The 14334-nt window shown below is 36.4% G+C and overlaps 2 protein-coding genes across 2 annotated transcripts; one reads left to right on the top strand and one right to left on the bottom strand.

The window, feature by feature from the left end:
- The first annotated feature begins 3001 nt into the window (after positions 1-3001).
- On the top strand, positions 3002-3968 carry LOC143571703 (uncharacterized). The gene has a single exon (XM_077057061.1). The coding sequence runs from the start codon at positions 3043-3045 to the stop codon at positions 3883-3885; it is 843 nt and encodes a 280-aa protein (XP_076913176.1). The 5' UTR covers positions 3002-3042; the 3' UTR covers positions 3886-3968.
- A 445-nt stretch (positions 3969-4413) lies between these two features.
- Positions 4414-7572, bottom strand: LOC143571704 (uncharacterized). The gene is made up of 4 exons (XM_077057062.1): positions 7037-7572; positions 6776-6929; positions 4917-5010; positions 4414-4843 (listed from the first exon to the last, which is right to left on the bottom strand). Exons 1-4 carry the CDS (start codon positions 7421-7423, stop codon positions 4729-4731), a joined length of 750 nt encoding a protein of 249 aa, XP_076913177.1. The 5' UTR covers positions 7424-7572; the 3' UTR covers positions 4414-4728.
- Positions 7573-14334: the final 6762 nt, after the last annotated feature.

The following is a 14334-nucleotide window of genomic DNA, read 5'->3' on the forward strand; positions in this document are numbered from 1 at the left end:
GTTTAAGCCCAAGTCACTTCCTACATACAAATAGGAAGTAGAAACTTTTCCTTCCACAAGAGGCAGGCTAACTCTCCTCTATACCACCACACCATGTTCCTTACATCTTAAACCGGAACATAACTTCAATTCCACAATACAAAAGAGGGCAAATCAAACCAAAGAAGATGAAGATGTGTATCACCATTACACGAGACGAAGAACCTAAGCCGAATCCCATGAGTTCAAGACATGGAGCAGCCAATATTCAAATGATTATTAGTCACATATTGGATTTTATCTATTTGTCTTACACATGTATATATCTTATTGTGTATCACATGTGATCAATGATATACGAGACCTCCCTCGCGCTTTTGGATTCTACAATGATGGTATTCGATAATTTTAAATTTTAATCCTTATTTATTCATTCTTTTTAAACGTTTACTTGATTAATTGCTTCACACGGGACATTTTCCCTCAGGGTTTCTCTCCATGAAAAGGTCAACGGTTTGAATCCTGAAAGAAGGAATTTTATCAATACCTCTTATAGCTAGGATTAGGAGCGTTGGTTAAATTTTTTTCTTTTTCCCACTGGAATGTTCAAAGAACCGAAAAAGAGAAAAATTGATTGGCACCTATTTGGCACAACTTAGTTTCATTTCTTGGACATTACTACCAACTCCTCAGAATTTAAACACATTTAAAACTAAACTTTAGGCCTTTTGTGTGGGCTATCTGAATCGATATTCTTAAACACAGGCCCATATGTTTATCATTATTTTAACGGCCATTCCACGCGTTAATCATTAATGAACCTAGAACTTGCGAATGTATTGGCCAATGTGAATTAGGACTTTTATACCTTAACTAGCGATTGTATTGGCCCATTCCATGTCTACATGCATGTTTGGGTTTTTATTCTTAACAACTTGAGGAGCAAAAACATTGATGATTGGGATCGCACAAAGATGCATAAAAAATGCTCTTCAAAAGTTGCTAGACTTAAGTAGAAAGTTGCTAAACTCATTGCCAATTTTGTTTTACGGTAGCAATTTTGTTCAAGCGTTAACAGCTTTGTTACTCGGTAGAAAATTAATGAGATCCAGTAGCATCATTTACATTGGTAGGATCTTAGAACTCAGGTAGCAATAGATAATTACTACTAAATGAACTTCGTGTGATGCTTTCCTAGTGATGTAATTGTAGCGATTACACATTAACTACCAAAACTGTTAAATTAGTTGCGACATTTCATTCTGGACATTCCAATGATTCGATACATATATAAAGGGGTTATCTTATCGGATTTCAATATTGAATTAATACTTCTAACTTTCATGGAACAGACCTTATCATTCTTTGAATAACACTTTCTATCTTATCTGATTATTGATTTATGTTATGCACGCGTTACTTTAATCTTAATATAAATTCTATACAATTCAGAAATATAAGAAAATAATTTGAGAACATGAAAGCTACAGGGGAGATGAGCAGTCCTAAGTGGCATGTGGGAGGGTGAATGACTTTCGACGTCTAGGAGGATTGTGAGATGGATTGAAGAGAGAGAAGTCGTCCGTAAGAAGGTAAGAAGGCTGGTGATTCTGATGTGGATTGTGAGATGGATCGAAGAGAGAGAAGTCGTTCGTAGGAAGGTAAGAAGGCTGGCGCTTCTGATGTGGATGCGGGTAAGGAAATTGAGAGATACATAGTGTCAGAATTACAGATTATCTTACAAATAAGAAAGATGTGATGCGACAAAACTTTATTAGGTATTAACCCAAACCGAAAAGCACCTCCCAAACCTTCAGAACTCTCAGATTGAGTTCTTAATCAACATTACAATCATCTACTGATACAATTCAGTTGATGATGAAAGAAAGGCAAACAATAATAATAACACAAGACTAACCGAATGAAACCCTAATCCAAAATGAGATAACTCGCAGAGAAGACCCAATGATTTCGATGAATAACACATCTCTACCAATATCCGGTGCAAGCGTATGTTTTTATATCCTTCCAACACAAACGGGCTTCATCCAAATCCTCAAAGCCAATTTCAGCCCAACTAGCTTCTGGCCCACGAGCATGTGTCAGCCCAGCGTAAGTTTTAAGTTCAGCCCAGATTGTTTCTCGGTCCAACCCAACATACAAAACAAACAAAATTATATTAGAACAATACCCTCTTTAATATTTTCAGTATTATTTGCTATAGAATTGAAACATCCATATATTTCAACACATAGGAAATGATATAAAAGATCACCATAACACCATCATAGATTCATACCTTTCAACTACTAACGATGTTATAATCCAATCATAACTTCTAATTAAAATTAAAATAATTGTAGGAAATCTGATTTAAATCTATCAGACCCATGTAATATATTCTATCATATCTAATGCTCTTTCACATTTATTTGTTAGTCTTAATTGTTTGATACAAGTTTTATTTAATGTTTAGAGCCAAGTATGTTATTTGTGTAAAGTATGTCTCAGTGTCTATTATATATTTGTATTTAGTAGAATGGTCCTAGCGTAACATTTGTAATTTAGCAAAACGTTCTAAAAATAAGGTTTTGTCGATTTGGTGAATTGATGCGTCGGACTGTTCATCGGAAATATAAAAGCCGATCACCATGTAAACATTCTAGTGACTTGTACGTGCAACTTCAAAATACGTCGTGAAGGAGCTTGTTATATCAACTTGGTACCAAACAGAAGTTTATAAACAATGGCTAATTATTTACTTAAAATATCTATTTGGATTATAAAAAACATATTAGGTAGGAATATAGAAGCTTACCACGTTGTAGTTTGTACGTGCAAACAAGTAATCTCTTTGACTTCATTTTTATTATTAATGTTGTCGACAAGTGAAAACATGGGCATCACTATTGACCATTGAGCTCATCTAAAGCCATCATAAAATACACAGGCCAAATATAGATATACACACGTACATGTATGTCTATATATACATACATACATCCATTCATCACTTGTAACTCATCATTGGTTGAAAATATCAAACACTTTGGGTTCATCAAGATGTTGATCAATGAGAGCTCACACACAGAGAAAAATGTTTCTATAGATCCAGCATCCATGAAACCATTGCCTTTGTTACCCACCAACTACAAGTTCCTTACCAACTCACTACCCAACTCACCTCGCATCGGTGCCTCACGGTCCCTATCTCGGTCTCACTCTCCTCTCACGTGTTCTTCCGATAGTCATCTTCAACGAAGCAAGTCAGGAGGTGAACAACGGTCTTCCGTACCCTATGGCGGTTTTGATCTTTGGGCAAATCTTAATAACACCGCGGAAAATAAATCTTCCAAAAAGCATAGTAACAAAGCACTATTAAACAAAGGAGTATCACCGACAGATAATACAAACATGGTGAACGAAGTTAAAAGCAACAAGGAAATGGATTTCAAATGTGGAGCTCTTTGCTTATTCTTGCCCGGTTTTGGTAAGGGTAAACCGGTGAGAGCAAGAAGAATGGAACCACAAGCATCAAGACCATCACAAGTAGTTTCAAACAGAATTTCACTTGAGAAATTCGAGTGTGGATCATGGAGGTCGTCCGCGATTCATAGTGATGATGACCATACGTCTACTCTCTACTTTGATCTTCCATTAGAGCTTATACGAACAAGTGTAAGTGACAATGCTTTGCCAATGAATTCTGCTTTCGTGTTCAACAAAGGTGGTGTGAAAGGAGTGCTTAAGACGAAAGGGGGGCCGGTGGAACGAAAATCGCAAGAGGGTCGCCATGTTCGGTTTTCAACTTCGTCTACGACCACACAACCGTCACCGCCCATCACGCCTCGCTTATGCAAGGCTCGAGACGATTTTAGGGCGTTTTTAGAAGCTCAAAGTGTTTGAAATGAAATTCATAATATTGTTTTAATTTCCAAGATTTTGTGTGTGCAAAATTGTCGAATAACTTGGTGCGTGACAATGGTAATGTAGAGTTGTTTATTGTTATAATCAATATTAATACAATCATGTAGTTAATAACAAAATATGATTCTCGGAATATCAATCAACCGCAAGATTATTTATTTACTTATTATTTTTATTTTTTTTGTAAAGCACGAAGTTTTTAGAATACCTATCAAATAGATCCTATATAAATTATACAAGCTTGTGAAATTAAAATCACGCGTTACGGCGTGCATAAATTTTTTTATTAGAAAACCCAAAAATATAGTCGTAGTATAACCAAAAGGGTATCAAATGTGTTCACTTTGTAAAATTTTTATCATGCAACATCTGAACTCATGCTACCAAACTCGTGCACTGCTACGGGCACCAAAGACCATTTCAAGATTTGGTAGTGGATAAATTGAAAACATAAAATTATATCAAACCTTTATATCATTATGCCGAAGACCCATTCAAGATTTGGTAGTGGATAACTGTAATCATTTTGGAGTATTGGATTGTTAATTTTTTGAAACCATGTGAACATGATAAATGGCGGTTTTCTTATTTCTAATATGAAAATAAGCTAATATAATAAATTTCAAAACATATATTGTAACATTAATGAATCAACCAGCGAAGTTGGACGTACAACTTTACATATTTGATGTGCTTGTAAACGTTTAGGCACACATTGTATGTTGATTATTGACCCTTCGAAGGGATGCAACCCTTTTGAGCTTGTTTTTTATGTGCACCATTACAATGAGATAAGATGTATCACATAATACAAACTAACTCTCATGAGCGCATTGCCTTCACAACATCCAAAATTGGAGATTCACAAACCGGGCATTCCTCGCCAGTGCGTTTCAACTCCATCGCACAATCAAAGCAAGTGCACATATGGCCGCATCTAAAATTTGACGGTATTGTGACCACTTATATATAGAGTAAAGAACTTAATAGAAATTTATACAACAAAATACCTGTATAGAAGTGAATCGACTTGCGCATCATAGCAAATAGAGCAATTATGTTGGACAATCCCTGATGGCTTCCTATCAATCCTTTGATCTGCAGCTACAATAATCATATGACGAAACATGATATACATTTAAAAGAAACAAACTACAAAAACACAATGATTTTATAAGTTAATAGAACAACAAGAACACAATTATTGAACGAGGTGATTGATGTATTGATGTATGTCCAAAGTTTGCTCACGAATATCATGATGTCACGACTTGTTTAATCCAAAGTTCCAAAGTTGGGGTTTCAGAATTAACAGGGGCATTTGCGAGGCTTCATGATCATGTGAAAACTATTAATTGCCTTGGATATTTCTGCCTAATCTTTCCTTGGATTAGACAAGCTTCCATGGATTAATCTACAAAACCCATGCTAAAACCATTGTATAATTGTCTAGATAGGAATATTCTAGCTAGGACAGGCTAGCATGTTAGGCTAACAATTAGAAATAGGTGGTTGGTCATTTGATCAAACCACCTTCATATATTCTAAGTGTACCTTGTATAGCTTACGTTGTAATTAGTATGGAATAAAGCTTTCTTTGGTTTGCAAATTGCAAATATTGCATTCCTCCATAAGTTCTTCGAATCACTGGGATGACGAACAAATAAGGCAAGATTGTAGCCTCAAATATTGAATGCACCACACACGGGGAAGAGCTAAGTAAGGTCAAGTTGCATCAAAGGATAGGTCTTTGGGGAAGCATGCTAGGGATGTGGAAACAAGTTTGTCTGAATTGGGGTCACAAGCCAAAGATTATTCCTATAAATAGTTGGGAACTGCATTCGTGGATCTAAGAAACAACTTTAAGTGATGATCGGAGCAGATATCATCAAGTTACCCAGTGATGTGTCCCATGAATGTCGTAGAAGCTAAACTGAATTAGAATCAAACTTAAATCGGTGAACAAAACCATGTTTAACGTAGATAGCAACACTAACCATTTTGCTCTAAACAAGGGACACACCTAATTCCAACTATGTTTGTAGTCAAACGTGATGTGACGGTTGTTTATAATTTCCTAAGTGAAATGGAGAAATGCTTACAGGGAGTACATATCCTAGACGACTTAACGAAAATCAATACTGATCAGTATTTAAGGGACACCATTATATGATGTAAACGCCATAACGTTGTGGTGTCTACATAAATATATGGTGTTGAAAGAGATATGTGCACCATCAAAACCTTGAATCGAGATTGTTGTAATCGTTGAAAACGATAACACAGGAACCAGAGAAGAAATGAAGCAGGGAAGAAAATTTTATTACCTCAGAATAAAAAATTACAAAACAAGAAACCTATATATATACACACAATACATATCCGGCGTATATGTATATACGGCGTACGTGTAAGTTACACGCCGTATAACATATACGGCGTATATGTTCCTAGCATATAAGACTTATATGCTCACAATTGTTCGTGAACTTAAGAATAATTTGTACCTAGTGAACGGTAAATATGAACAAAAAATCAGACTGTGCAAACTTGAACCAGAGTATATGAAAGATTTCACTACCCTAACTTTTGAGATCGCTTAACTTTCTAATATTGTTAGCCTGCATAAGAAAATAATCCAAATATTGGGTACCTCACACCTCTCGAATATGTTTTGTCGTGAACGGCATCAGGCCAAATGTTTGTAAACCTTAGCTAACTCCAAACACTTTTCTAATAAACAACTACTTTAAGTCATGCTAGCTCTCAAGCACTTCATAGGGTCAGCTCAAAGTCACACATGTACGTAGGCATATAATCCAAAAATCAAACATCAGTTGAATTGTATAACAAGTTGATGACCTCTAACCTGAATGAGTTGCAGCTGCACCAACATTTTGCTTAAAAGAATGTTGCAGTTTGACTTGCATGTTAACACAACTTTTTATCGACTTCCGTAGATCCATAATCTCATGATGGAGTTGCTCCATGTGTCCTCTCATTTCATATATGAGTTCCATCTCCTATCATAAGACAACCATAAACTTAACTTTGTTCCATCTTTATGTTGCATTAAAGCACAACTTTAGAAAATCAAAAAACATGTGGGTGGGAACAATAATTAACTCACAATGGTTTGATGAGTGATGGCGGGAGACGATTGAGGGATGCTATTGTTATGTGACTGTTTAAATGAAAAGGATGGTTCTATAAATGGAGATGTTGTAGTGGCTGTCTCAGAGGGAGATGTTGTAATAGTTGTCTCAGATGGAGATGTTGTTGTGGTTGTCTCAGAGTTGCTAACAACATCATTAGGTTTCCATGATCGTTCTAAATATGCTGCTTGATCTACATATTCATTATATTCACTACATTTTGTCTCGGTTATGCTCCTACGATCTTCAGCTACAACTAAACCATCTTGTAGTTCATGTTCTTTCCTAGACTCTGCTTTCTTTCTCACTACTAAATCTTGTTTTTCTGTTTGGGTTTGCGATTGCTGGATCCGACTCGTCATTAGTTGGTCAATAAGGTCACGCAAACCACTCCCAAGAAAACTCGAGACATTTTTTCTATATAAACAAGAAAGCAGTTTTTGTTAGATATATATATCATCAATATATATTGTTGCTCGTGTTTTCATCTTTAACTGAATATGATCATGTTACAAGTCACCGTACTTTGTTATTCATAAAATTTCACAACTTTTATCTAGCCATCCTCAACTTAATTACATCAGTAAAAAGCAAATTTCTCCACATGTAAGGTTCATTGCAATATTCCAAATAATTAACTTGCATGATCTTAATTGTTGGAAAATCATCCAAATGAGCATTTGACTGGTCAATCTTCGCAAAACAAACATTGACTTTTTAATTCACAGAATTTAAGATTGTTGACTAAACCGCATAGAAGGTGACACGTGCCCATCTTTGGACAAAGAGTACATATCACGCTGGTCGCGTGGACATACTAAGATCATGAAATGTGGATATGCTAGGATCTTTGGGCACCGAATGCACCGTGTGGATATTTAGATCGCCACATGACAAGATCTTAGCATGTCCATGTGATCGGCCTTTGGTGAACCCCGTGCCAAAAATAGATTCTTGTCGCATTCTATGCGGTTTGTTCAACAATATTTATCTTTGAATATAAAAATGGCAATATTTGTTTTGGGAAAGTTGACACTCAAATATTCGTTTTGGTGATTTTCCCTTCTCTTAACTTGTAATCAACAAGAAATGTAGAATGGATAACTTGCCTTTCAAGAAGTCGTTGTATGTCCCCATTGGCTAATGATTGATCTTCAAGCATCTCTTCGTACCTTGTTTGTCTCATGTCTTCCCAGTCACTTTTCGGACGGGAAATGTGGCTGATCCAATCATAGTTTGTATCAAAAAGCTGTATATCATCAGACTCTTCTTCATCCAACTCGCTATGCGTTTGAGAGTACTCGCTTGTCATCCAATCATTAAAGCTTTCTAATGCTTGCATCCTCCTATTTCTATTTTCCATTTTATCATAAGAGGTTTTAGCTGACATGAATTGACCTTCATCTTCATAGAAGTCATCATCATCATCGTTATTAACCTTATAATGATCATCTTCCTTAATCTTAGTGGGGCTGGAATAACTATCTACGAATTTGACTTGGTGCGTCGCAACTTTAGAAGAAGCCGATGAAACGTGTGTTGATTGATTTGGAACCATGAGCACTGATTTTGGTTGTGGTTCTTGTTTCTTGTTGGTGGTGGTAGTCTTGGTCTTAATTTCCACCTCCTTAGTGGTGGTGGAGGTGGCGGCCACAGATTCCTCACTCGCTATGTTCTTTTGATCATTTCTTTTGTCTTTCCTTGACTCCATTACTCCTTTCTCATTTCTGGAGTTAAACCTTTCCAAAAATCTCAATTGATATCAAGGTTTTTATATATAGAACACAGAATGAACATTTAGTTGTTTAAACTTATTAAAATAAGCATTGGCTTTCTAGTTTTTACCGATAAACATTGATTGAATGTATCATTTAGATAATGAAACGTAGACATTTTTGTGCATCAAGTTTGCCATACACTGACCATGTCGGCATGTATTAAAAAATTGCCGGCGTATCACACCTTTCGTAAATTATATATATTTTTTATTAAGATTTTTTGGTCGGCGTGTATATTCCGCCAAAGAATGTTTGCAGCCGAAGTATTTTGCTGAAAGATGTCACCTGTCATGTATTTAGGTAGTTCATGTGAGAGCGCATATGGTGAATTCGGGGCCCAAAGATGTCCATGTGTTTCTTTGTGATCCATTCAATCAATTTTTGTTAGTGAAACATAAAAAAATCTATTTATTTTGAGACGTTTAACTGATAGCTTGTTCTGATTAATTTTTCCGTGTTCTAGTTCATGTTTCATCCTAGACTCGTTAGAAGAATTGCATAAAAAGATAGTTTAGCTAAATTAATTGGTCGTTTTTTTCTAAGATTTAGATTATAATAAGAATATGGTGTTTTTAATTATAACGAATGCATTAACGCCTATAAAAAAATAGAAAGCGTCAACAATTTCGTTTTGATATGTTACCCAACATGCCCGTCCTCATATTTGGGAAATTACCATGTGAGCTGGAGTGGAAGTTTACCTTATATCCATGATCATATCTTGGCCCTTATTGGACTCCAATGGCTTTGGAACGCGAAACATGCGTGTTTTGTCTTCTGGTTTTGGTTCAGCTCCAAGACGTAGGAGTTTAAAACGAAGCAAAGACTGTAAAGATATGAAGACAAAGGAAACTCCTAAAGATTATGAACATCAAAATATATAAGGAAACTAAAGAACTGTAACCTAGAACTTGTTAAAAATATCAATCACCAGAACATGTATGCAGTTATGATTTATGATAGTTGATTTTTTCATCTAGTTATTAGAAAAGTTATTATAGTTTTCTTTTTGTCACATATTGTTTAAACATGTGTATGCTTTTCATATCTTTTAAAAAGGAGAACATAAAATTCTCTATTTATTTAAATTTCAATACAAACGTACTTGGATACGGCCTCGATGTTTAAAGTTTGAGACCACTTTACGTTCCACAAACGATTTAAGCTCGCGATGCTTATCTTTCTCCATTTGCATAAGAAAAGTGTCGAAAGCGTGTCTTCCTCGTATCAAATGGCGTGAAACCTTAACGCCCTTGATACCTTTGGGTTCTCCTTCAATTTGTTTAGTATGTAAATTGGTTTGAATAAGAGGCAATGACTGGTTTCCTTGTCCAGCAACATTAGAAGCAGCCAACTCTTCTTCTCTTGATAGCTTCTTGATAATATCAACCACCCGAATCTTCTCCTTTTCTGCAGCACCCGAATTCGAAGCCTTGCTATCCCTACTCGGAAGTGGACATGAAAACTGCCTTAAAAGACTTTCTTTATCAGTTTCCAAATTAGCATCAGAGTTGGTTGGAGAGCTTGGTGAGGCAATGTCAGTTTTATTATCCTTACATGTTGGCCCAGAATCATTATTGTTGGAGTTCTTGTCTTCAGCCAAACCTTTCCATCTTTGAAGAGGGAAGTAACACCACCGGAATTTGGAGATTCCATAATATATCTTGATTTTGAAGGAGAATCCTGTTGTCGAGAACATGAAGAATCCGTTGACTTTTTCAAATTCACCGCATTTTGGTTTTGTTGATCACTGAAAACGACCTTATGAGGCAACGCCCAATGGTCGTTCTGTGATTGTTGTTGTAAACAACTATTATTACTACTACTACTACTACTACTACTACTACTACTACTACTGTTACTGTTACTGTTACTGTTACTGTTACTGTTACTATTACTGTTACTATTGCTATTATTATTGTTATTTTTCTTCGTCTTGGTCACATTCTTATTGATGTTATCACTTTTCTCTTTATTTTTAACATTGTCGATGAAGGTCGAAGGCAACCACGAATAATCGATATCATTCTCCGATTCACTCGCATTTGTCCCAGATTTCCCATTGTTATCACCAACGGTCGGAAACCTAGAATCATCAACATTGTTTTCAACTTTCTGGTGACGGGAACCCTTGGATTCCAATGTTACTGTCGAATTGCGGCTGATCGTAGGCAACCAAGAATCGTCGGTTTTCGAATTCTGGGGAGGGAAGCCAAGATGAATCTTCATCTTGATCTTTATCATCGCCTTTGTTCCTGCGAACATACTGAGAACTAATGTATCCCATAATGTTTGGAGAACGTTTATGATCCTTGAGAGAGACGTAACTAAATGGCGAAGAAGATGCAGCCACTTCAATCTGCATAGACGCCATTAAAATGCACACCAACTAATCCAATATTACGTGATCGGGAAAATATATATAAGTAATTCATTCAACATAAACTGAAAAACATAATTTTAATGAGTTTAGATGAAAGAGCTAAAGTTTTGTGTTTTGTGAATTCATGTAATCTTAGGAACAGAATCATAGGAATGAAACCGTTGTGAAGGTAAGGACATGGTTAGTTACCTATTTTATCCGTACATTTCTATGCGAATTCAAGTGTCAACCACCATTTACGGCAACTTTTTTTCCTCCTAGTTTCTAGCTTTATTTATTATTCTTTTTTAGTTTTGTTGTTCTGATCAAACTATTTCATAGTTAATAACAATTGTGCATATGTTGTATATAAAACATTATTCTTTTAACGGCCTTTCTATGATAAAATGTATTAATTATTTTAAGGTTAGTGATATCAAGCATAAAAAGAAAGAGATAATTGATTGTATTAATTTCTGGTAGTTTATAATAAAAAGGCCTATCATCTTTCTAGGCAAAATACAAGATAAATATGGATACAAGAGTAACTATAGGCTAAACGTTTGCTGTTTGTGAGCTGTGAAGTTACCAAATGGGAATGATGTAACAAACTTTGACTGAGCCCAATCTATACTAAAAATATTTTCTTTTCTAACATTCCCCCTCAAGTTGAATGGTGGGATTTCCGACATTTAACTTGCTTAAACATTTGCTAAAGATTCTTCCATTGACAGCTTTCGTTAGAATATCAGCTAGTTGATCTTCAGACCGAACGAATGGTAATTCAATGATCCGAGTTTCTATCTTTTCTTTAATGAAATTCCGATCCACTTCAATATGCTTTGTCCGATCGTGTTGTACCGAATTCTCCGGATTTGAATTGTAGCATTGTTGTCACATAGGATTTTGTTGGGTTTATTTGAAGGGAAACCGATTTCAGTGAGGAGTTTTTTAATCCACAGAATTTCGGTTAAGTCTCGTGCTATTCCTCTGAATTCGGCCTCTGCACTGGAAAGAGCCACCACTTTCTATTTCTTGCTTCTCCAAGTGACAAGATTTCCTCCAACTAAAGTAAATTATCCGGAGGTTGACCTTCGGTTTCCTTTATCTCCTGCCCAATCTGCATCAGTATAGACCTGAGTGTCTAAATGGCCGTTTGGTTTAAATAAAACACCCTGACCAACAGTTCCCTTGAGATATTTGATAATTCTCAAAACCACTTCCATATGTTGCTCTTAGGGTTGATGCATGAATTGACTTACAACTCCCACTGCATAGGCTATGTCTGGCTGAGTGTGTGACAAATATATCAATTTCCCCACGATTCGTTGGTATCTACCTTTGTCAGTCAACTGTGCTCCTTCCTCCATAACGAGTTTTTGATTCATAATCATAGGAGTGTCTGACGGTTTACAGTCAATCATACCTGTCTCTGCTAACAAGTCAAGAACATATTTTTTTTGGCAAATGAAGATCCCACGGTTCGACCTTAGTACTTCAATTCCAAGGAAGTATTTGAGTCTTCCCAAGTCCTTCATCTCGAATTCCGAGAAAAAATTCGCCTTCAACCTTTTCATTTCTTCCTCATCATTTCCTGTAACAATCATATCATCAACATATATAATTAGACAAGTTATGAGTTTACCTCTTCGTTTAAGGAACAACGTATGATCTGAGTTGCTTTGCTTGAATCCGTATCTTTTCATAGCTATGGTAAATCTGCCAAACCAAGCTCGAGGAGATTGTTTTAGACCATATAGAGATTTCTTCAGACGACAAACTTCTTTTGGTTTAAAACCTTCGGTGAATCCGGGTGGTGCTTCCATATATACTTCTTCTTCAAGCTCCCCGTGTAGAAATGCGTTTTTAACGTCAAACTGGTGGAGAGGCCATTGTTTGTTTGCAGTTATAGAGAAAAGAACCCTTATCGTGTTGATTTTGGCAACTGGGGAAAAGGTTTCGGAATAGTCAATTCCTTACGTCTGTGTATATCCCTTGGCTACTAATCGCGCTTTATATCTTTCAATGGTTCCATCTGGGTTATGCTTTATAGTGAATACCCACAGGCATCCTACTGGTTTTTTACCTTCAGGAATGACACATATTTCCCACGTGACATTTTTCTTCAGGGCATCCATTTCTAATTTTATGGCTTCTTTCCAATTCTTTGATTTGAGTGCTTGCTCAATAGTGGTTGGAGTTTCTTCAGAGTAAAGTGAGACAACAAATGCCTTGGCTTCTTATGAAAGGCTTCCTGTGGCAATATTGGCCATAGGATATTTGGAATTTCGAGACTCTTTCTCAGGAGAGTATCTTTTTGGAGGAACCCCTCTGTTTGCCCTAGGAGGTAAGACATATCTTTCATTGGCTTCTTCAGAGGCAACAGGGGCTTCTTGATCATCTGTGGCTACATCGTGGCTTATCGGTATAGGTTCATTAGTAGCATCGGATTCATTAGAAGGGTCAGAAACATTAACAGTTTCATTAGAAGCATTAAAAGTTTCATTAGAAGCACCAGAGGAATTACTTACATCAGATATCAGATTGGAAGGAGTGATCGGGGCACTGGTAATTGGAACCTCGGGTTGTATGGGCGTTGAGAGTGACTCGTTTTGGGTACTGTGAGTGATTTCTTCTCCTGATACTGAAATAGGTTGCAACCAACTCAGTGTGTCTGAATATGCGTTTTCCCCCTGACCACTGTGTTGGGGAGTATAATAATATTGTGTTTCAAGGAAATCGCAATTCATAGTTGTGTGCATCAGCTTTGTTGTTGGGTTATAACACCTGTATCCTTTTTGATTAATTCCATACCCAACGAACACACATTTCTCGGCACAAGGGTCAATTTGGTCCTGTTGGTTTTTGGTATGTGAACAAAGGCAGAACAACCGAAAACTCGTGGTTGAAGAGTAAGAGATGGGGGGACTTTGGTAAGTGTTGACAATGTTTCTAATGGGGTTTTTAGTTTAAGGATTTTGGTTGGGAGGCGATTGACTAGCTAGGTGGCGGTGGCAACAGCTTCGGGCCAGAAACTGCTTGGAACTTGTGATTCAATCAAAAGTGCACGAGTAATTTCTAAAAGGATTCGATTTTTCCGTTCTACGACACCATTCTGTTCTGAAGTGTGTGC

The sequence above is a fragment of the Bidens hawaiensis genome, unplaced genomic scaffold (assembly GCF_021521415.1).
Source record: "Bidens hawaiensis isolate Kalapana, Puna unplaced genomic scaffold, B.hawaiensis_p1.1 tig00025547_1, whole genome shotgun sequence".
NCBI lineage: Eukaryota > Viridiplantae > Streptophyta > Magnoliopsida > Asterales > Asteraceae > Bidens > Bidens hawaiensis.

Excerpts from the sequence above, each read along its gene's own strand:
- LOC143571704 (XM_077057062.1), bottom strand. The coding sequence starts at position 7,423 with ATGACGAGTCGGATCCAGCAATCGCAAACCCAAACAGAAAAACAAGAT. Across the intron at positions 6,930-7,036 it reads CCATCACTCATCAAACCATT|GAGATGGAACTCATATATGA; the intron begins GTGAGTTAATTA and ends GTCTTATGATAG. Across the intron at positions 5,011-6,775 it reads TGCAGCTGCAACTCATTCAG|CTGCAGATCAAAGGATTGAT; the intron begins GTTAGAGGTCAT and ends TGATTATTGTAG.
- LOC143571703 (XM_077057061.1), top strand. The coding sequence starts at position 3,043 with ATGTTGATCAATGAGAGCTCACACACAGAGAAAAATGTTTCTATAGAT.